Here is a 24,998-nt window from a genome sequence, read left to right as displayed (position 1 = left end):
AAAAAAGATGGCAAAAAAAAAAAAAAAAGTTAAACAAAGGATTACCTATGACACAGCAATTTCACTCCTAGGTATATACCCCAAAGAATTGAAAACAGGTACCAAACAAATATAGGTATACACGTGTTTGTAGCAGCACTATTCTCAATAGCCAAAAGGTGGAAACAGCCCAAATGTCCATCAATGGATAAATGGATAAACAATATATATATACACACAACAGAATATTATTCAATCATAAAAAGGAATGAAATACTGATACATGCTACAATGTGGGTGAATCTTGAAAACATCATGCTAAGTGAAAGAAGCCAGACACAAAAGTCACATACTATATGATTCCATGTATATGACATATCCAGGATAAATAAATCATAGCAACAGAATGCAGATTGATAGTTGCCAGAGGCTAAGGGCAGTGGAGAACGGAGAGCAACTGCTGAATGGGTAGGGGGGGCTTCCTTTTGGGGTGATGAAAATGTTTTGCAATTAGAGGTGGTGTTGAACAATATTGTGAATGTACTAAATGCCACTGAATTCGTCACTTTAAAATGACTGATTTTATGGTATGTGAATTTCCCTCAATTAAAAAAAAAAAAATTTAAAGGATACTCTACTTCCTTAGTCATTCCAGTTCACAAAGAATTGCTATTCTCTGTACTTTTGTGTTTGAAAAGTTCCATAATAAAAAAGCTTTAAAAACATATACTACCCAATAGCATGGTTTACAAGAAGTTTAAATGATATCAATGAGAAACCTAAGAAAACTTTGATGATGTAAATGTGATGCTGTCAAGGAAGTAAAAAAGACCACATACTGAGTCTAGTACAACTAGATGGTGCCCGGCTACCACCATTGACTGCTCTGACAGGGATCACAACAGAAGGTTTCGGACAGAGCTGGACAAAAGTGCAGAACAAAATTCTAACTCACAAAAAAAAGACCAGACTTATTGGCCTGACAGAGAGTGGAGAAACCCTGAGAGTATGGCCCCTGGAAACCCTTTTAGCTCAGTAACGAAGTCACTCCTGAGGTTCACCCGTCAGCCAAAGATTAGACAGGCCCATAAAACAAAATGAGACTAATGGGGCACAACAGCCCAGGACAAGGACTAGAAGTTAGGAGGGGGCAGGAAAGCTGATAATAGCGAACCCAAGGTTGAGAAGGGAGAGGGCTGACATGTCATGGGGTTGGTAACCAATGTCATAAAACGGTATGTGTAGTGTTTAACGGAAAACTATTTGTTCTATAAACCTTCATCAAAGTACAATTTAAAAAAATTAAAAAAAAAAAAAAAGAGAGATCACATAAATTTTTTAAAGAGATTGTATTTAAATACCAGGACTAGACACACATCCACACTAGAAGTGCCCATTCCAGGGCTGGTCAGTCATATGGCACAGATGTAGAGGTTGAATAACTTATCTCTGACTGATTTTTCATGAGTTTCTAGGAAACATTTGAACTGCCAGAAACACAAATTAGATTAAGAAATACCAATATACCCCAGCCCTCACAAGACTCAAAAACAACATGTCTGAAAAAATACAGAGGCGTTATCAAAGTTCCACAGATTTTACACATCACAACTGAAACTACTAAACTACAGATCACGTTGAGTGCGTTTTTATCCTTTCAGGGAATTCTCGTCTCAGACAACAGTCTACAGAAAAGACATCCTAGAAATCCTTATCTGCAAGTGTGTAAACAATACGGCAAATGAGCTAGCAGCATAAGCTCTCACTTAAGAAAGAAAACTCTGAAGAAATTACAAAGAAGGCCTTCCACTGAGTCTCTTGCTGCTTCGCCAGGACGGCATGCTCATCTCCTGATTTCTTCTATTGCACCGAACTGCCAAAATAAACCAAACACGTTGCTGTCGAGTCGATTCCAGCTCATAGTGACCCAATAGGACACAGTAGAACTGCCCCCACAGAGTTTCCAAGGAGCACTTGGTGGACTGAACTGCCAACCTTTCGGTTAGCAGCCGTAGCTCTTAACCATTATGCCACCACTGCAGTTACCTACAATGAACAGGAAGTGTGATGTTTCTGTACTTAAAGCTTTCAGGGTAGCCCTGTCAATTGAGAAAGGGAGGTGACTAAAAGAAGCACACATGTGCGCACACACACACACACACACACACACACACACACACTCCCTCTGAAGGGTCATAAATAAAACCTTTCCATTATTAATACTTCCACACCAAAAAAACGAACAAATGATTTTCGTTAATGATGGAGTCTAAAAGATGGTAATAGAGCTTTATTAATGATCTTTACCAGACTCCTAAAAGCCACTTGCCCAAAGCAAAAAAAGTATATATACATATATATATTTTTAATGGTTTGTCTTGGAGATATATATATATATATATATATTTAATGGTTTGTCTTGGCATAAAAGAATTGCAAAATAGGTGAAAAATACTAGTCATGACAGAATGAAACATCCTTATATCCTTTTTCTTCATCTGTCCTTTTTCATGAATTATAAATATTAAATAGTTCCCTCTGAAAACCAGACTTTGGAGAGCGCATGGTCTGTAAAAACTGAAAGCCCCACTTTTTACCTTTTTGTATTAAAAATAAAAATAAAAGATAGCCTATGAGAGAAAACTCTGTAAGTAAATATAAAAACAACCTGCATAGTATATCTTTCTACACACTCAAATCGCAAATATATCCATTTATATATGATCAAAATAATTACTTACCATCCAAAGCAAAAAAGTGCAAGATAAAGGCCCAAAAGGGTAGCAACTACATGTCTTATAAAAGAGCTAGTTTTGCTTGAACGCAGATAAATTCGAAACCAAATGGCTGCTAGCAAGGCAAAGAGTTGGCACACTACAAAGTTGACCTGTAAAGAAAAATTAAAATTTCATATTAGCAACAGACTTAAATGTTTTGTATGATGATACATTTAAATTCTCAGGACAAAAATCCCAAGGTAACATGAAATCAAGATCTTTCAGTTTACAAAAACAAAAAACCAACATCAGGGGCCTTCCCAGGTATGACAGCCTCAAGTTCAAAGTGATAGTCAAATGCATACTGTTTGTGCTACACCAGGCAGGGGACATGTGGCACAGTGGGATGAGAGGCACGGAAGGGCACCTCGAAGAATCGAGGATACTCGCTGCAGGACATAGAAAACACACCGTAGCCCTATTGGTTTAAGGGAAAGAGAAAATTGGTTTCATAACTTAGTCAATTCTGAAAGTGGAAGGAAAAAACAGCTCAGAGTTTCTCCAAAAATGCTCTGGAATAGGATCAAGATCCCAGATGGTAGGAGAGTTCAGGGACTGAGAATCTTGGTCAAATTCATTCTCATCCATTTGGAGTTCTGTACCCATTTGTGGGGGTGGAGGTGAAAGTGAAAGGGAGTCTCCTGGTTTAAAAGTGGAAAACAAGTATCCTAGCTCTGAGGTATATGAAGGACTGATTTATGAGGCAAACAGCAGAAAGTTAACAGAGAAAGTAACTTTCAGAAAGCCAGGAAGGAAAATGTTAATTTTTAAATTTCCTCACTACCTGCTAATAATTACACTGCTCTTAACTTGCAGAAATGAAATATATAATAGTGATATTGCTGCTGCTCTTTTTTCTCCTAGAACATTTCTTCTGCCCTAGCAAAATGACAAAGTAAAAGGCTAAGAAGAATAAGAACCCCTGATGGTATTTAAAGACTGGGGGAAAAACCTCCATTTCTCTTTTATGAAATATATCCCTCATACAATGTTAAGAAAAATATGTTTTAAAATCTGTAAGAAAAAAAAAAATCCCATTTGACATAATGAACTTGTAAAAAAAAAGTTACCACCACAACAAAAACTAGTCACTGTTTCAAGCACCTAAACTATGAACAAATCACACTATCTACATGTAGATGTTTCCACAGATTCATAGAGATATCTCTGCCTAAAGACACAGACAACTACGTTCTTTTTCTCGCATTACAAGGTTTCAGAAAGACAAGCTGAACATTGTTGTACAGTGTCTAAGAGACCTTTGTTCTTTAAAATGGTTAGACTCAATACAAGTAAAATGTCTTTCCAAAAGATTCTAAGCACTTTTTCCCTCCTAAAGGGTTCTAACAGTATTCAAAAATAGGAGGAAAAAAAAATCAAGCAAAATACACCAGAAAAAAGCAATATTCTTGATATTAATAACTATTCACATCTGCATAACCCCTTACTGTTTAAAAACTTTCAGATATCTCTTAATTCAACAAATATTTATAAAACATCTACTATGGACAAAGCATAGGGCAGAATCCTAAAGACTCCCAATGGTTAAGTCCAAGGTTAAGTGATAAAAGCAAGCAGAAGGAGCGGTGTTCTGAGAAGTAGAAGGATTAGCTGACTTTGTAGGGGAGAAGGGTACTCAACAGAAGGTTTCAAGAAGCTGTGGTCATTGTCAAATGCCACAGAGCATAAAGTCAAAACCAAGCCACGTAACTGCGCAACTAGAACTTTATTGGTGACTGTGGTGAAACAGATCAAGTAGAATGTCCAGAGGTGGAAAGTCACATTTTACTAATGAAGAAAATACATCTCAGTGTTTAGGTGACTTTCTAAAATCATACAGCTTAAGAATAATTCACACATTTATCCACTAACTGCCAGGATAATTGTGCAGGAGATACAAAGAGGCATGAAATGTGGTCCTGCTCCTTAAGAACAAAAGAAGGGAGTTACAGAATTGCTGGGTGGAGGGCTGTGGAGACCATGGTCTCGCGGAACATCAAGCTCAATTGGCATGACACAGCTTATAAAGACAATGCTCTACATTCTACCTTGGTGAGGAGTGTCTGGGGTCTTAAAAGCCTGTGAGTGGCCATCTAAGATACTCCACTGGTCTCATCCCTTCAGGAGCAAGGGAGAATGAAGAGAACAGGATACAAGGAAAAGATCAGTCTGAAGGACTAATTGTCCACAGCTACCAAGGCCTCCACCGGACTGAGTCCAGTACAGCTAGATGGTGCCCGGCAACCACCACTGACTGCTCTGAGTAGGATCACAACAGAGGGTTCTGGACAGAGCTGGAGAAGGATGTAGAGCATAATTCTAACACACACAAAAAAGACCAGATTTACTGGCCTAAAGGAGACTGGAGAAACCCTGGGAGTATGGCCCCCAGACACCCTTTTAGCTCAGTGGTGGAGTTACCTCCGAGGTTCACTGTTCAGCCTGCGAGTGGACAGCCCCGTAAAACCAAATGAGACTAACAAGGTACAGGAGTCCAGTGACAAGGGCCAGAAGGCAGAAGGGGACAAGAAAGCTGGTGATAGGGAACCCAAGGTTGAGTAAGGATACTGTTGATGTGTTGTGAGATTGTTAACCATTGTCATTGCGCAACATTTGTAGTAACTTAAACGAGAAACTATTTTGTTCTGTAAGCCTTCATCTTAAGTGAGAATAACAGCACAATTGGAAGAGCATAGTCAATGTCAATGAACTGTGTACGTAGAAATTTTTGAAATGGTGTATCTTTGGCTATGTGTATTTTCACCAAAAAAAAAAAAAAAAGGCTGAGAAGTTAGAGGGTTAATATGTTGTGGGGTTGTTAACCAATGTCATAAAACAACATGTGTACTACTGTTTCATGAGAAACTATTTGTTCTGTAAGCCTTCACCTGAAGTACAATAAAATATTAAAAAAAAAGAAGGGAGTTACAGACACAGAACTAGAATACAAATTTTTAAGCGCTAAGGCACAGCACTAGAGAAATCCAGAGGAGGGAGCACTTGATTCCCCTGACCGAGGAGAAGCCTCCAAAAGGCAGCACCTGGTTTTTGGGCCTTGTAATTGGCATTAAAGGATAAGGATTTGGATGGGCAGACAATGGCGGGAATTCTAGGAGGACGGAACAGCATAATTCTTATCAAGAAAAAAATCTATATGACATCAAGAAAATGAACTTCAGACCACCTATTTCTTTGCATAGAAAAGACTAGCACACACACACACAGCCGTTCAAATAGCTGTTCTTAAAGATCTTAAATGTAAAATTCTCAAAAACTGAAACCATATATTAGTCATTCTTTTGTTGGTAGGGTGGGGGCTAGGAGGCAAATAAATACTAGAGTGGGAGAGATATCAAGAAAGAACACATAAGCATATCCCTCCCAAAAGTCTAAACAGTCATTTTTGCCCTGAAGACTAACAATTTATGGGGATATTTATCTCGTGCTGGCTATTTAACACTGATTATCTCATTCAGTCCTTAGAACAAACAGGTGCTATTTCCCCATTTTACTCAACAAATTTAGGTAACTAGTTCAAGGTCACTTAGAATAATAGGTTGTACCAGACTCAAACCCAAGCCTGACTGACTTCTGAGCCTGTGGCAGTTCCACAGCTGCCTCTGCTGGGCCAGCCGCTGCTTCCAGAGAATACCTAAAGGTCAAACTTGATTGCTATAGGCAAGACTTTTAAAAAGATGTTCTCTGTCAAATACTGCCATTCTATTTAACAAAATATCAACAAAAAGCTGCTTCCTGGATCTAATAAACATGATTTAAAAAATACCCTATGTGGAGTTAGTATACATTTATTTTGGTTTGTGATAGATCAATTTTTTCTACAAGTTTCTCCTAAATAGAAAGAAATTTAAACTAAAAAGATTTCATATTCCTTTTTCAAAACTGTTTTGTTGGAAATATACCTATCCAAATGACCTAACATTTGAAACGGTGTGTCTTAAAACAAGAACAAACATTTTAAAACTGTCCCCAGTAATTAGAGAGTGGAGCTCTGGTGGCACAGTGGTTAAGAGCTCAGCCGCTAACCAAAAGATCGGCAATTGAAATCCACCAACCACTCCTTGGAAACCCTATTGGGCAGCTCGACTCTGTCCTATAGAGTCGCTGTGAGTTGTAATCGACTCAAAGGCAACAGCTTTGGTTTGTTTTTTTTAAATTAGGGAGTGGAAGGGAAGGCAGGGCACAGGGAGGAAGAAAGAAGCAAGAATGAAAATTCTTAGCTAATTTAAGACTTACTCATAACACACCTCATTTTATACCAAAAAAAGCGTTTGTGAAAAGTCGCACATGAAAATGCTTTCAAAGCGATGGTTTTAGATATACCAGAGAGGCTGCTATTCAGGGGGCTTGTTTTCAGGAGGTGGTAAGAAAACTGATTTCTTCACCTCCAAGTGACTTGACTCAATTTAACAATTAAGTTAGTGTCTAGGGGCAGTTTGAAGGCTACTGCTCAGTAATTTATGCCACTTCAAACTGACAGCAACAAGAATACTTACTCTCAACGACATTCAAAGAGATTCTTAAACACTCTCCGAATAAATCTGTAAAAAGTATTTAGGAAGTTTAAAAGGCTGAAGTCATAAAAAAGTTTTAAAAGCAGAGGTCATAAAAGAAAAGCTGATAGGTTTTACCATATAAAGAATTAAAAGCTACATATGGCAAAAAAAATGCAAAAGAAAAAAAAGTCAAATTACAAATAAGAAGTGGGGAAAAGTAGCTGCAAAACATATGACAGGAAAAGGAATCACTTATTTAATATACAAAGAACTCCTACATAACTGCAAGAAAAAACAATCCAACAGAAAATTGGGCTAAAAGCATGAATGAACAACAGACAAAGAAATGTAAATGTCCAATACAAATTTGAAAAACTATCCTCTCTCAACCATAATTAAAGAAGCGCACACTTAAGCACTGTTTTTCAGTTCTCAGTGTTGTTGAAGGAATGAGGAAGCTGGCACTCTCCACACTGCTCGTGGGGCTGTAACTTGGTTAAGCTCTGTAAGGGCAACTTGACAATAGCCTTCAAAACTTAAAAGTGTAACATCCTTTACCAAGAAATCCAGCATCTACAAATCTATCCCAGATAAAGTTGAACAAATGCACAAGAAGGTTATGCATCCAAGAGGGCTCACCGTAGCATTGTTTGAAACAAATATGAACAGTGTTCACCAATACGGGACCATTAAGTAAATGGTGTGTACCTCACTTACAGGAAAGAAGCATTTCCCATCAGTAGAAAAAAAGCTGTATAATTAACTGGGACAACTGGCTTTTATTCTGGGGGCGGGGGGGAGGAATTATACCCCAGCTTCATAAACTAGGTTGCTAATATTTACTGCATATTTATTACGTGCCAAGCATCAGCTATGAGAATATGCCTCTCAGATCTCCAACTGCAGGGAGCACAAGTGACCTACCGCCCGGCTTGCTGCACTCTTGAAACCCACCACCAGGTACATGCCAAGGCCACACCTCCCACAGGCTGCTCCCAGCAAATGAGTGTGGCAGGGAAACTAAACAGGCCCATTTCTAGGAGACACACACTTCTCTGACAGGTAACTTTGGCTTAAGGACTCTCCATCGCCTTTACCACAGTCTAAGACTCTTCTACCCAACCTCTTTTCCTTCCCTCTCTCCTCCACAAGGATTAGGCTCGGAGTGACAGCTCTCCTACCTTCCTCCAGCTCCCTCTCATTTTGCCTTCACAGGTGTTTTCCGCAGTAAATCTCCTGCTCATCTAATTGTTCCTTGGCTCCTCAGAGAATCCATACTGACACAACTGTTACAAGCGCTTTACAATTATAATCTCATTTAATCCTCACAACAACTCTGTGAGGTAAATACTATTATCTCCATCTTACAGATGAAGAAACCTAGACAGAAACAGTTTAAGTACTATAACTAAGTTACAAATCAGCCTGGATCCAGAGCCTGAATCCCTAACCATTACACATACTACCTCTTACATTTAAAAACAAATTCCAAATGAGTTAACAGTCTATACACAACTGTGGTGGCCATTAGTGCTATACACTAATTAGTGCTATATACCTACATCTGGCTCTCCTCTCCTTCTGGGCAGATGATTTGAGGATGGTTTGTTACCACAGCAAAACCTAGCCTTTTCTGAGCTGATATAACTAAACTTTTATGTCTGAGACAAGAATATAAAGAGATTATATAATCTTACTTTATGTAACAAATAATTTAATAACACTGATTTTATATAATAAACAGATTTACTATATGAAATTAAAAACTTCTACAAAACTGAAGAACGCTATAAGCAAACTTAAAAGATAAGCAACAGTCTGAAAAGAATACATACATATGATACATCATAAAGGATTGGTATTCAAAATGTAGAAAGAACTAAAGATCAATAGGAAAAGACAACTCAAAAATGGGAAAATAAATGAACAATTCACAGAAAAAAACTAAAAATTAGATTTAAAAGAAGTAGTAAAATAATTGGGTAGATCTGTATGTTCTGACACGAAAGGACACCAAGATATACTTTTAAATGAAAAGTGCAAACTGCAGAAGAAAACGTCAAGCCATTTATGTATACATTCATTCATTCTACATACATTTATTATGCACTTACTATGAGCCTACTATGTGCTAGACATTAATACAGTCTCAATATATTCTATTTATATATACTATATTTCACTAATAGTAAGTGCTCAACAAACACTAAGTGTGTGCCAAGTGCAGTGCTATGTGCAAGGATGATTTCATTTAATTCTCAAAACCACCTTGTGGAACCAGGCAAGATTCAAAACCCAGACATCCTTGCTCCAGAGCCCATGCTGTTAACCACTTGCTACGCTGCTTCCATGTGCTCATGCACAGAAAAACTAGACACCAAGTTGTTACATGTGGTCCCCTCTAGGAAGGGGGTAAGAGAGGAGGAGGCGAGGCTTGAAATATCCAAATATTTCCAATATTATGTGTACAACTGAAACCCCTTTCTGATTCTATTCCATCCCTTCTCCCCAAGAGTAATCACTAGCTTTAAGTTGGTCTGAAGCTTTCTCGTGCATATTTTTGTACTTTTACCAACTGTGTAATTTACATATTGTCTTACTTTGAATATATTAAACTTTATAAAATGGCATAAGACTGAATGTAAGCTCCTGCAATTTTTTTTTCACTTAACTTTACATTACTGACATTTAACCATGCTGACACATGGAGCTCCACCTCATTGATTTACCTGCTGCTGTATACTATTCTATACCTGGAAAACCTGTATTAAGACTAGATATACTTCCACTTGACTAGATATATTGTTAAGCTGCTCTCCTAAGCAGCTTGACCAATTCACACTCCCACTAGCAGTGAGTTCCCGTTGCTCCATATTCTTCACAACAGTTGGTACTGTCAGATTTGCAGTTTTTGCCAAGCTGATGGATGTTGAAATAGTATTCCACTGTTCTTTAATCTGTATGTCCCCTGATTACTAGTGAGGTTGTACATTTTTTGTATGTTTATTGGAAATTCCGTTTCCTCTTTATATTTCTGCCCATTTTTTATTGTGCTGTCTTTTTCATATTTAATATTTAAAGAGTTCTTATATATATATTTGAAACTAGTCTTTTGCAAACAGCTTCTCTGTCTCTATAGCTTGCCTTTTATCTTTGTGTACGGTGTCTTTGCCAATTGAGGTTTCCTTTACGGTTTGTGTGCTTTTTTCGCTTTTGCTTTTTACTCTATACGTACAACTGTATTACTTAAATACACAGACACGTATTTACGTACTTCATGGGTTATTTAATTTTTTTAAAAAAGCAGAAAATAGTTCAAGTGTGATTACATTATTGAGAGAAGCCAGGAATTCTGGTTTTTCCATTTATAGCATTAAAACATTTATCTATATCTATTGCCTATATGAGGAGCCCTGGTGACACAGCGGTTAAGAGCTCAGGCTGCTAACCAAAAAACTGGCAGTTCAAATCCCCCAGCCGCTCCACAGAAGAAAGATGTGGCAGTCTGCTTCCGTAAAGATTTACAGCCTTGGAAACCCTATGGGGCAGTTCTACTCTGTCCTACAGGGTTGCTATCAGTCAGAATCAACTCGATGGCAGTGTGTTTGTTGTTTGGTTTTTTATTGCCTACATAAACCAAGTATCTTAGAGCTCCCAGTGCTAACATTTTCCAATTCTGTGTAATAAATTTTATTAGATTTCATAAAACCTAAGTTATCCTCACAATACTCATATGAAATAAATGTTATTATCTCCATTTTAAAGGAAAGAGCTAGCATGGCAGATTTACGACCTAAACCTCTTGGCTCTCTGTCTTATGCTTTTCCTTTTAGTTCCAAAATTGAATCTGATCTTACTATTTTCTCGTTTTAACTAAGGATGCCTAGACTGAAAACATGGCTAACAAAATGTAAAAATGTTATTCACAAATTTACATCCTGTCTTTAAAACAAACTGTATTTCCTCTACCTTCTTATGTTTTAAATTTTCTCCCTCTTATTGGAACAAAAGAGAGTGATTTCTGGGGTATTCAAAAAGTATATCAAGCCATAAGCTTATCATATGAGCAATTTTCTGTACATATCTGCACGGTCCAATGTGACAGCCACTAGTCAGATGTGGTTATGAGCACTTACATGTAGCTACTACAAACTGAGATGTGTTGTAAGTGTAAAATACACACCAGATTTTAAACAGACAGTACAAAAAAGCATGCAAAATATCTCAATAATTTTATACTGATTATATATTAAAATGAGAATATTTTGAATATACTGGCTAAATAAAATATAAACATTAATTTTATCTGTTCTTTTTACTTTTTTAATGTGGCTACTAGAAAATTCAAACTTATATATGTGGTTAGCATTTGTGGCTCACAATATATTGCTATTGACTGTGCTGGTACATCTGATATACTTTACTTTAAAAGTTTATATTTTTTTCCACCCTCTTATAAAACAGATAACTGCTACACATGCCATACAATAGTGTCTTAATTACTTTCTCTATCATATTTAAGCATTGTATAAGTCAATAATTGAATTCTAATAAACTTAAAGTAAAAGAGCTTGAATTCTAAGACAGCTCAAGTTGATTACAAACCTCAATAAATCAACAAAAGTAGTTAAAAAATCAATCGCTACCTCCATTTCTCTACTAACGGAATACAAAATATGTTCTAATGTTACTTTTCTAATAGTAAAAGTAAATTGTGGATAAGATATTTACATTCTTAGCCATTCCCTCCTCAGGTGAACAACAAGTATTTGTGAGCCCCTTCATTGGTGGGAAGGTGTGGCGAGGGGGTCATACAGCATATGACCAAGGATAAAGGGGCTCTCAAGGCCCCACAGAAATAACAACCTTTAGCTTCATGGGCACTGTGCTCTAATCTACCTGGATAAATCTAGCTACGTAATAACCACTTGGACAGCTGGGTAAAAACAAATTCTTGGATACATGCCCCAGAATATTTTATTCCCAAGTCTGAAATAGGACTTTGAACCTTTTTTTTTTTTTTTTAAATTCCCCGGGCAAAACTCATGTGCAGTTATGTTTGGAAAACAAGTGTCCTCATCAACCAAACTGATCTACCACAAACAAACCTTAAAGTAAAGTAGAGCCCAAAGGCAAGGTTCACCACCTGTCTGTCAGTTTGTCATACTGTGGTAGCTTGCATGTCCCTTAAGAGTAAAAATGGCTATATATATATATACATTGTGGTTTATTCATATAACAGAAACTACACAACAATGAAAATGAAAAAAACTATAGTTTCTTGCAATATGGATTGAACTCAAGACATAATGTTGTGCAAAAGAAGTCCTACATCTCTTGAATCCATTCAGAAGAATACATACATTATATACAGCATGAATCTATGCATATAAAGTTCAAATAACAAGCAATAAACCACATTGTCTGGGATGCATATGTGAGTGGTAAAACTATAAAGAAGAGCATGAAATGATTATCATTAGAGTCACTAAAGTGATTATTTATGGAAGGAGGAGACAGGTTACGATCAGAGAAAAACATTCAGGAGGTTTTTGTGGGATGGTAACGTTCTATTTCTTGTCCAGGGTGGTTTCTCAGGTGTTGACTTTATAAATTCTTGTTATATTTTATATATTAATTAGGGTAATACTAGGTGACGTAATAAAGAGACAAAAAATATGTAATGGCTTAAACAAAATTTAGGTTCATTAGTGCAAAGCAGATAGTCCTGGTCAGTGGGTAGCCTTCCTTTGTGGGGTGACTTAGGGGCCTCCCTCCATTTTGTGGCTTCATCATCCAGAACCTCATCACATCCAGCCATCAGAAGGGAATCATGAGAATATGGAAAAGACATACTTGTTTCTAAAGAGCCTTAGTCTGAAATGGGACACATATCATTTTCACTTATATTCCACAGGAAGAGCTAGTAATATAGCACCACCAAACTGCAATGGAAGCTGGGAAATGTGGTCAAGCTGTGTGCCCAGGATAAAAAAGAAACAAACTCCTGGTGACTACCTAGCAGTCTCTACTACATTTTACATATGTATCACATACTTAAATGTGTTATATTTCACACTTAAAAAAGTAAAACGTAAGAACTATAGCTGTATGTTTAAGCCATCATGAGTCTGCTCCAATAAATAAATTCAAAATGCTGTTTTGCATATGTAATTCAATTATGAAGACAAGGCATGAAATTGATAATCAGTTGGTATTAAATGATGTTATGCATATGTGTTTATACCTTAAGTTTATTGTGAATGTTTAAACCCATAAAATCTTGAAACTAAAGTGCCCTAAAAGATCATCCAATCCAGCCTCCAGCCAATACAGCATTTCCCTTAGAAACTGCCTAGAGATGACCACCCATCTTCTGATTTCCAGAGACAGGAAGCTCACCACTTCATAACCCAATCTGTTCCATTGTTGGAAACCACTCATTTTTAAAAAGTTCTTCCTGACAGGGAGGTAAACTCTGCCTGCTTGTAACTTCCATCAATTGTATCCCACCACCTGGGCTCTGAATCCCATCCTCTCTCACCTCCTCGGGGACCATGGCTCTATCAAAGACCTATTTATACTCTCTTCTGAATCTTCAACGTCTTCTCTCCATTAGGTGCATCCCTTTAACATATCAACAGACTTGTGTCTCTACAATCTATTAAAAAAAAAAAAATCTTTAAAAATAGTCTGGTATAATTCTACTTCTCCCATTACCTAGCCATGCTTTCTCCTCCTTACAGGCAAGCTTCTAAAAAAATAAGGACTCTGATTACTACCTTCACTTTCTCATTGATCCCACAAATATGAATTAAGTACCTATTAAGGACCAGACAGAGCCCTGGTGGCGCAGTGGTTAAGAGCTCGGCTGCTAACCAAAAGAGCTCAGCAGTTCAAATCTACCAGCCACTCCTTGGAAACCCTAAAGGGCCGTTCTACTCGTCCTACAAGGTCGCTGAGAGTCAGAATCAACTTGACGACAATGGGTTTTGGGTTTAAGGATCAGAAACTTTGTCATCTCCTATACACACTCCATGGGAGCCCAGGTGGCACAGTGGTTAAGCTCTCAGCTGCCAACCAAATAAGGTTGGCAGTTCGAACCCACCAGCCTCTCTGCGGGAGAAAGATGTGGCAGTCTGCTTTGGTAAAAATTTACAGCCTTGGGAATCTTAAAAGCCTGACCTATTGACTTTATGGCAACACGTGTGGTTTTGGGTTATACACACTCCAGGTCACCGAACACTGGTTTTCATCCTGACTGCTCCACTAAAATCGCTCTTGCCAAAGGCAATGGCATCATAGTCAATGGAGATTTTCAGTCTTCATTTTCCTCGACACTCTCTAAGTGACCAACATTGTTATCCATTAGGAAAACATAACGCTCCAATGTTTCCTTCTGCTGTACATGGATGGGGTCACCATGAGATGGAGCAGACTCCACAGCAACTAACAACCTCCCCGTAAACAGTGAAAATGGATTTAAACCTACAAATTTAGGAAAGCGCTTTTCATAAACCACCACAAAAATTTAACGTTTACTGAATCAGAATAAAATTCTATACAAAATGCAAACTGAATGCAGCCAAAACTGATTTCTTTACTGCACCCTCACCCAACTCATCATCCCATTAAATATGCCTTTCCTTCTATGTTCCATTTCTTAATGAATGGTATCACTTCTGCTCATTCCTCAAGCTAGAAACTCTGAGTAGCCTGAGACATAATGTTTCAGTGTCACTTCCTCTGAGAAGTCCTCCTTGCCATTCATCTGGTGCCTACTCCCACCCAGGCCACGTCAAGCGCTCTTCTGTGGTCCAACAGCACCCACACACATTTCCTTCATGGCATTTAGTATACTACTTTAAAAATCAGGATACTTTTGTTTTGACTATGAGTTCCTTGAGAGCAGTCACTGTACTTACTCCTGTCTATATGTTTCATGCAAAACAGAGAATTTGGTATACATCAGATACTCAAATTTTTTGCTGGATTTTTTAAAAGAAACTGGTCCTATTTTTGTCTTCTGAAAAGTCATAAAATAAGCCTAATCATTTTTCCACAAGGACAACCCCTCAAAAATATGAAGATTGCACAATCCTCTCTGAGTCCACTTTTTCCAGAGAAAGCCACTCTAATTCATCAAACGCTACTTAGAAAACATGGTTTCCAGACTCTTCCTCAATCTTAAGAAAAAATATACAATCACTGTATGAAACAAAGCTTAAAAAAGCTATGGGAAAAGATCAAAAACACCTGTACAAATGGAAAGACATGCCATTCTTGAACAGGACGACTCAATATCATAAAGATGTTAATCCCTATATAAATCATTAAATCTAACTCCAATCCAATAAGAAGAGGCTTTTTTAAAAAAGGAAAAGTTAATTTTAAAATTAATACAGAAATATAAACCAGGAAATTTACAATGAGGGTGAACTTCCCCTTTCAGAGACTAAAGCACATTTTTTTAAAAAGCTAGAATGATGAATAGACAGGCTAATGATGAGCAGGCAGATCAATGAAAAGAATGAAAAGTCCAGAGATAGATTCAAACACATAGCGGGAATTTAGAGTGTGTTAGTAATATACCATGGACTGCCAGAAGAATACACAAATCTGTCTTGGAAAAAGTACAGCCAGAATGCACCTTAAAAGCAAGGATGGCAAGACTTCATCTCATGTACTTTGGACATATGATGAGGAGGAACCAGTCCCTGGAAGGACATCATGCTTGATGAAGCAAAGGGTCAGCAAAAAAAAGGAAGACCCTCAATGAGATGGGCCGACACAGCGACCGCAACAATGGGCTCAAACATAGCAAAGGTTATAAGGATGGCACAGGATCAGGCAGCATTTTCGCTCTTCTGTACACAGGGTTGCCGTGAGTCGGAACTGCCTCAATGGCAACTAACAACAAGAAGCAACGATATTTGAAAATGGCGAAGCACTGATAAATTATTCAATATACACTGTTGGGACACCAACAACACCATATGGGAAAAAAAATTAAGTTGGATCACTACCTCAAACCTTACACCAAAGTATATCTAAGACTTAAACATAAAACTAATAAAATATTTTCTGCTCAGTCACAGTAAAAAATAGAATATTTTTATAATATGACTCAGTAAGACATTTTTAAGTATAACATAAAATTGAGAAGCAATAAAAAAATTTAAATACAATTCCATTAGGTAACATAAAAATTCACTTGTGGCAAAATATCGTAAGCAAAGTCAAAAGACAAACAACAAACTTAAAAAGGAATATTTGTAAGTCATATCACCAAGAGCCAATTTCCTTAATACATCTAAAATTCTACAGATCAATAATACAAAGACTACCTAATAAAAAAATGGGCAAAGTATAGGTATGGTCAGTTCTCAGAAACAGAAATACAAATGACTTGTTCATATGAAAAGATGCTCAACCTTTCTAATGAGAAAAACGGGAATTAAAACTAGGATAAAATAACATTTTTCACCTATCAGACTGATAAAATAAAAAACTTCAATAATACTGTATTGTTAAGCGTGTAGGGAAGCAGAAACTCTTAAAACACTGCTGGTGGAAATGTATACTGATACAATGCTAATAGAAAGCAATTTGGAAACGTGGGCAATAATGTATTGCTTTTACATATACGTACTGCAGCATTGCTATAATAGGAAAAACTGGAAAACCCAGGGGATTAGTTAAAGTATGGTACATTAAGTCAATGGAATGCTAAATAGCCACCAAAAAGAATGAGGCAAACCTTTAAGTGCTAACACGAAATAAGCTTCTAGATATCCTGAAGGAACAGAACCTTTTTCCTTGCTAAGAAAACCCTGATTTTGTTGTTACCAGGCAGCTATTTGCTAAAGAAAAGCTAGTACCTAGTCCCACAAGGTGAACAGTGATTGGTCTCAGCCAATCGTTGTTGTTCTTGTATACCCTCGAGTCAATTTCAACTCATAGTGACCCTACAGGACAAAGCAGAATTGCCCCCATAGAGTTTCATGGGCTGTAATCGTTACAGGAGCAGTTGGCCCAGCCTTTTCTCCCATGAAGCAGCTGGTAAACTCGAACCACCAACCTTTCGGTTAGCAGCCAAGCACTTAACCACTGTGCTACCAGGGCTCCTTCAGCCAATCATTGCCAGCAACTAATTCAGGAAAGGCACCTGTGCCACAATTCTGACCAATGAGAAATGAGGCTAAAGACTACTGGGAAAGTCTTCCTCATCTGTAAAAATGGACACAAGAAGGATATTCAGTTTTTACCAATGGACTTGGCAGTTTACATGACACACTAAATAGGAAAGCCACTTAGGAATCACATGGGGAGCAGCCTAAGAGGAATAATAAGGAAAGCAGAACAGAAAGATTAAAGAACCTAGGCCTTGGTGACACTGCTGAGTTACTAAACTAACCAATCCTGGAAACACGCTATCTCTGGAATTCTACCAGTTGCTCTCAAGTTGATTCTGACTCATGGTGACCCCATGAGTGTCAGAGCAGAACTCTGCTCCATAGGTTTTTTCAATGGCTGATTTTTCAGAAGCAGATCATCAGGTCTTCTGAAGTGCCTCTGCATGATGGACTCAAGCCTCCAACCTTTTGGTTAGCTGTCTAGTGTGTCAAGTGTTTGCACCACCCAGGTACTCCTCTGGATTTCTATGAATAAGCATCCCCTTTGGAATTTCTCTGGAAGGATACCCATGTAAGTGGTTAGCAATGGCTGCCCCTCAGGATAGATAATAAGGATAGAAGGGAGACATTTTTCATTGTATAGCCCTGTTGATCTTTTTATTTTGCATCAAGGGCATTTATTATCTACCCCAAAATAAACCTTTTTTTAAAATGTGACACATGCTTGTTTTCAAATTTTCAAACAAAAATTGACTGCCCAAAATTTAAGATAGTATTTATCTCATCTCTCTACATTGAATCTGCATTGCTAGTTTCATTCCACTGAATTTTATGCAACAGTAACCACGTCTTAAAGGATATAGCATTTTTAAACATTATTAGGCCACTGCTATAGAAAAAATAACTTTTTCAAGCATGAGGTAATAAACTCCACTACTGGTAGAGTCAACTTTGGTAGGGTTATACAAAACACATTCAATTTAAGAACCACTACTGCCATGAGAATATTGTCCAACATAGTCCTGAAAGATGAGCCCCCTAGGTTAGAAGGCGCTCAAAATAAACAGCGGCCACAACAATGGACTCAAGCGTATCAAAGATCACGAAGATGGTGCAGAACCTGGCAATGTTTCCTTCTGCTGTACATGGATGGGGTCACCATGAGATGTAGTAGACTCCACAGCAACTAACAACCTCCCCGTAAACAGTGAAAATGGATTTAAACCTACAAATTTAGGAGTGCTTTTCATAAACCACCACAAAAATTTAACGTTTACTGAATAAGAATAAAATTCTACACAAAATGCAAACTGAATACAGCCAAAACTGATTTCTTTACTGCACCCTCACCCATCTCATCATCCCATTAAATATGCCTTTCCTCCTATGTCCCATTTCTTAATTAATGGTATCACTTCTGCTCATTCCTCAAGCTAGAAACTGAGTAGCCTTTACTTATACTTTGGGCTTCCATACTTTTAAAATAATTTCTACACAGTGCTTATTACGCTGAACTGCTTACTATACTGAATTGTCACTGATTAACTTACTAGTCTAACTTTCCCTTTAGACTGTGTGCTTCTCAAAGCTTGGGCCCACAATTCAGTCATCTGTGATTCTACCCATCCCTGTATGGAGTGCCTGGCTCTGTCTGCGTTTTTAAATCACTGAAAGAAAAAGTGGAAAAAAAAAATTCATGCCACAAGAGTTTGCTTAAAATCAAGAAGAGCAGACTACTAAGAGTATAACAGTTCATATTTACCTTTCACCTTTCTTAAGGGCTTAAAGCTCTTAATATTAACTGCTACAATTAAAAACTTCATAACCAGAGGTAAAGAAATTAATGTAAAAATCATGAAGATTCTATTCAACGTTCAGTAAATACTTATTGAATTTACAGTGGGTGAACAACATAGACATGGTTCCTGAACTCAGAAAACTTACAGGCCAGTAAGACAACAGACAATTAAATGAATAATAATAATGAAGACTGCTAAGTAGTATGATAGAGGACAGAAAGCAGAGGGACTTATCTGACATGCCTCTCAGGACTATTTCCTACCTCCTCATTTATACAGCAACTACCAACTGTAATCCCATATAAATAAAATACAGCTGGGTTTAGCCAGCTAAAGACAGAACCTTCTGGGTTTAGCAAGCAAAGAACCCTGCTCTACCAAGACAGACTGCGATATTCCCCCCTCTTCCTTCCCAGACAACAGCACGAACAACTGCAAGCCTAGAGACCAGACGCCCCACAGCCTCCTACTCCACAGGAAAGCCAGACTCCCAGGGGTTTATTAATTGACAAAGCCCTAAATATATTCTCAGATCATCCACAGAAACCAAAAAGCCGTATGTTATTTCCAACAGGCACAGAAACAAAAGCAGAAAAGCAAATGATTTAATCAAGAGAATACAGAGCTTAAAAGTAGGTTTCTTCTATGTACCAAGTTAATGAAAGTTTATCTCATTGTGATCACAGTTTTTAAAAACTACTTAAAATTCCTATGAACTAACTGAGAAATTATTTATATTTTCCTATGAAATCAAAAGGTGCTAGATTAATTCCATCTCCAGCTGCTAAACTATGAAGCTCAAGTAAAGCCGATCTACTCAATAAGTATAATCCAGATCAAAAAAAAAAAAAAAAACAAAACTCAACACGATCCCCAACCCCCCCCACCACCAAAAAAAAATTACATGGAACACAGATACACAGAAAGTATGGGTCCGCTTCCTATCCACAGAACACTTGTCAAACTTGCTCTGACAAATGAATAACCAAAGAGCTCATCCCTGAGCAGAATAAAACCAAAAACCAACCCTTTGCCATCAGTTGATTCCGACTCTTGGCAACTCCATGTGTTACAGATTAAAACTGCTTTAGGTTAGCAAACCTCTTGTGCCACCCAGGGACCCTGAACAGAATAATAAAGAGGGGATGAATACAAGAACAAGGAATTACTGCACCTTTTATTAAGAGAGTTTGGATTATATACTTACCAATGTTTGTCTCTTAGATGGTTACAAACAGTATTAGCAAATTAGAAGATCTGTTGAAAGGAGCCCTGGTGGCACAACAGTTAAGCACTCAGCTGCTAACCGAAAATTTGGTGGTTCAAACCCATTCAGCCGCTCCTCGGGAGAAAAAACTGTAATAAAGATTACAGCCTAGAAAACCCCATAGTGCAGTTCTACTCTGTCACATGGGATCACTATGAGTTGAAAATCTCAACAGCACCTAAAAACAATAAATTCACATTTACCGGATAAACAAATCCTGGTATATCCATACAATGGGATACTACCTAGCAATAAAAGGGAATTAACTACTGACACACACAACATGGATGGATTTCAAAATAAATATCCTGAATGAAGAAGCCAGAAAAAAGAAGATTATCTACTGTATGATTCTATTTATATAAATTTGTAGAAAATGCAAACGAATCTATAGTGACAAAAAGCAGATCAGTGGTTGCCTAGGGATGGAGGCTGGAGGAACCAGGGAGAGGCAGGAGGAAATTTTGGCGAGTGATGGGTATGTTCATTATTTTTATTGTGGTAATAGTTTTATGGGTGGATACATATGTCAAAACTCATCAAATTTTATACTTTAAACTGGTACAGTTTATTGTGCATCAATTAAATTTCAATATAGCCGTTAAAAAAAACTTAAATGAAAATGAATTCACACTGACCGTCACTCGGGTTCAGCTGAAAACTTTACAATGTGATTATTTTCACTTTTGGATGGATATTTTATTTCAATTACACATCATGCTTTGTGAACAAGCAATACTGGAATGAATACCAACATGGAATACTTAAATGCCTGCATTTCATCCCCATCCATCACTTTCAAGGTTTCAAAAGCCAAAGGCATTTTAGTGAAAATCTATCACATTAAACTTCTCACAGAGATTCAATAAGTGTCTGATTTTTGGAAGAGAAGAGCCCTTAAAGACCATCTAATCCAAATTCCTCAATTAAACTCAATAAATTGAAGATCCCATCCTCACCTCATCCAGTCGTATGGCTCTGAAAATCATCTGTACGTTTCTGACACCTAGATTTGTAATTTTAGACTTGATCTCTCCACTGAGCTTCAGACTCACATATTCAACTGTCAGTTAACCTCCTCACTTGAATACCTAAAAGCATCCAAAACTTAATGTAGCCAAAAAAGAACTCTTGATCTTCCCCCTGCCGACTTCTCTCCTAAATCTACCCATCTCAGTAAATGGGCGCACGATATACCTAGCCATCAACCTTGACTATCCTTTTCGTTATTTTCCACATCTAATCCATATCTAAGTCTTTTTAGCTCCATCTCCAAATTATATCTCAAATTTATCCCCTATTCTTCATCTCCACTGCTGCCATCATTTCTTGCCTAGACACACCAAATAAAAAACCAAACCCGCTGCTGTAGAGTCAATTCTGACTCATAACAACCCTGTAGGACAGAGCAGAACTGCCCCATCGGATTTCTGAGGCCGTAAATCCTTATGGAAGCAGACTGCCACATCTTTCTCTCACAGAGCGGCTGGTAGGTTTGAACCACCAAACTTCGGTTACCAGCCAAGCTCTTAACCACTGTGCCACCAGGGCTCCTTGCCTAGACCACCACTCCTAAGAAGTCTCCCCATTTCCTCCCTACAATTCAGTTACCATACAGTAGCCAGAGTCACCTCACCATATCAATTCCCCAGCTCTAAAATACTTTAGTAGACTGCCCATCATTAAAAAAATTAAAATAGAATCTTAACTTCTGTTGTTAGCTGCCATCAAGCCCTTTTTCTGTCCTAAAAGAACCAGGCCCCCCTCCCACTTCATCGTCTACCACTATTTCTCTCGCTGACTACATTTCAGCCACACTGATCTTACACACCAAATTCATTTCCACATAAAGGCTAATACCTCCCCTCTGCACTAACACCTGGAATGGCACAATATTCAGTTATCTCACCATTCACTTCTTAAACATCACATCTTTAGAAGCTTCCCAGACCTAGCAATCTACAGTAGCATCCTCGATCACTTTTTATCAAAAATTTTGCTGACTTTACAGTTATCATCACAATCTAAAATTATATTATAAATTTATTTATCTGCTAATAAAATGTTATTCATTCATTCATTTACTCTCTTTCATTTACTTATGCTCATCACTATCAGGAGCATTAGTGCAGATAAAAATCGTGATCCTTCCTAGTTTAACTTGAAAGCCTTCGTCTCCAGGGTCTAGTGTTACTGGGTAAAAAAGAGCCCGCCCTCAAGGAAAAAAGTAAATTTCAAGCATCCTATTAACTTTGTTACTGTTGTTTTTTTTTTTAGCTGCCCTCGAGTTGGCCCAGACGCATGGCCCCCGAAGCACAACTGAACGAAATGCTCAGGTCCTGTGCCACCCCCATGACTGGGTGGAGATCAGAAACTTGTCAGATATAGAGTTTTCACTGGCTGATTTTCAGAAACAGATCACCAGGCCTTTCTCCCTAGTCTGTCTCAGTCTGCAAGCTCCACTGAAACCTGTCAAGCATCACAGCAACACACAAGTCTCTAACGACAGACGAGTAGTATCTGCGCATGAGGGTCACTGGTCAAGAACTGAACGGTCTCTCCCACATGGAAGGCGAGAATTCTACCAGTGAACCACCACTGCCCAGCCTATTGACTTTACAAGGTTTCAAACGTTTTAGAAGAACTGAAAAACTCACTGTACTCCTGTGCTGCCTCATTATCATCAAATTGCAGTTCAATACTCTACCACAAATACGGTGACTGAAATTATTCTGCCTCCCAAGCAAAAAATGCAAAACTTTTCAATAAAGTTCATGTTATTATAAAAAGTATTAACTTTTAATGATTAGCTTGGGATCTCTGACACCTTGCCTTTTGAGTACTTAGCCATTAATCTGGATTAATATGCCATCCAGATGAGCTAATTTAAGCATTTTTAATTTCTTAAGTTCTTTTCTTTTAGAGCTTTTAAAAATTTCAGACACTGCTAACAAAAAAAAAAATCACAGTTGATCACCTTGCCCTTTGACAGCACAAATTATAAATGATTCTATAAAAAATCATCAAAATAATCACTAGAATGCACATTTCATGAGGGCAAGGATTTTCATCTATTTTATTTACTGTATTCCCCCAGCACCTATTCCTGGCACAGTCATCACTTAACAACTATATGTTGTTAAATACTTATAAGATCACATTTTGTTTTACCTTATTCAGATCACCATATTGATCCAAATTTGGTGAGTACTGCCAATAATGCGTGGTGCAGTGGTTAAGAGTTTGGCAGTTCAAAAGGTCGGCAGTTCAAATCCACCAGTTGCTCCCTTGAAGCCCTGTGGGGCAGTTCTACTCTATCCTACAGGGTTGCTATGAGTTGGAATTGACCGGATGGCACCTAACAACAACAACATCTCTTGCTATTGCTTGATGTCATTACAATCTTAAGTACGAGCTAAAAAGTAATTATTTGATGTAAATCACAAGTATCTGGCTTCCAAACTATACAGTGCCATGTGACAAATCAGTCACAAGAGATCAACATAAATCATCTACCAGAGAGTCTGACCAACATAGATTCTCTCATATAAAGTCAGCTGAGGATGCAAGACAACCTCAGAAAACTCAACACAGAGTTGTGATACACTGACTCTCTAACAATAGTTTCTGCTCTAGGGCTAGGGAGAAAGCCACAGATGGAAGACCATGTGGATGTCCCAGACTACAGACTGCCAGATTATCAATATTTACACCAACTCCGAGGTGAATACTAAATAGCCCTATTTTCTTCCATAAAAGAAAGTCAATTATGAACCACAGAAAAGTAGTTGTTTTGAGGTATGCCACAGGTAATTTGTTACTACTGAAAATTACACTTGCCAAATTTGTGAACAATTTAATAAAGGTTATCCCCAAAATTATTACTCTCTCACTCACATTTCTGTGTAAGAGAAAAAAACAGCAGCAATGCAACTAGTTTGCTGGGAAGTACATATAACGCGGTGTACACAAATGGGAATGTGTCTCATATGAATGTCATCTATCATGCCACAGCAAGCTGACAACTGCTGGTCTAAAGTAAGCGCTCACTACTACCTAATGAACCATAAACACAAACCTTGCTCTGGCCTTGACCACGTCATCTCTGGCATTTACAACCCCTTTATGCCATAGTTTCTTAATATAAAAATAGGCATAACTCCCACCAAGATTTGTGGACTGTGAACTTTACAGAGAAAAAGAAAAACAAACATCATATACACTTCTCATCCTTTCACCTACATGGTCTGCCTACCCGGCCAGCTGGTTTGAGGGGGAGCAGATTCAGATCCTACTTGGAGAGCTTCAGTATAAGGCAAAAAAGATCAGCAAACTGGTAATTATTTAAAAATCAGAATTTTGTAAAATATTATGGATTAAGCTACTTCACACCCATCAGGATGGCTATAATCAAAAAGACAGATAACATGTGAGATTGTTAACCATTGTCATAGGGCAACATTTGTAGTAACTGTCAAATGGGAGACTATTTTGTCCTGTAAGCCTTCATCTTAAGTGAGAATAAC

General features: G+C 37.8%; 1 protein-coding gene across 13 annotated transcripts in view; it reads right to left on the bottom strand.

Moving 5' to 3' along the window:
- The window catches only part of MBOAT2 (membrane bound O-acyltransferase domain containing 2), a 167,386-nt gene that overhangs the window by 107,870 nt on the left and 34,518 nt on the right, over positions 1-24,998 (bottom strand). For 9 of the 13 annotated variants that reach the window (XR_002823545.1, XR_002823548.1, XR_002823544.1 and 6 more), the window contains exon 2: positions 2,721-2,866. Coding sequence is in view for 6 of the 13 variants with exons in the window: in XM_023728276.1 (XP_023584044.1) it covers positions 2,721-2,866 (146 nt within the window). In the remaining 7 variants the exon portion in view is untranslated. Of the gene's footprint in view, positions 1-2,720; positions 2,867-7,270; positions 8,026-13,814; positions 15,921-20,412; positions 21,880-24,998 lie in introns of those variants that run through there. The other 4 variants (XM_023728278.1, XM_023728281.1, XM_023728279.1 and 1 more) reach the window with 4 other exon arrangements.

This window comes from Trichechus manatus, unplaced genomic scaffold, assembly GCF_000243295.1.
Source record: "Trichechus manatus latirostris isolate Lorelei unplaced genomic scaffold, TriManLat1.0 scaffold00023, whole genome shotgun sequence".
Lineage (NCBI taxonomy): Eukaryota > Metazoa > Chordata > Mammalia > Sirenia > Trichechidae > Trichechus > Trichechus manatus.
Note: the sequence above shows the minus strand (reverse complement) of the source record. Positions and strands in the feature narration are given on the sequence as shown.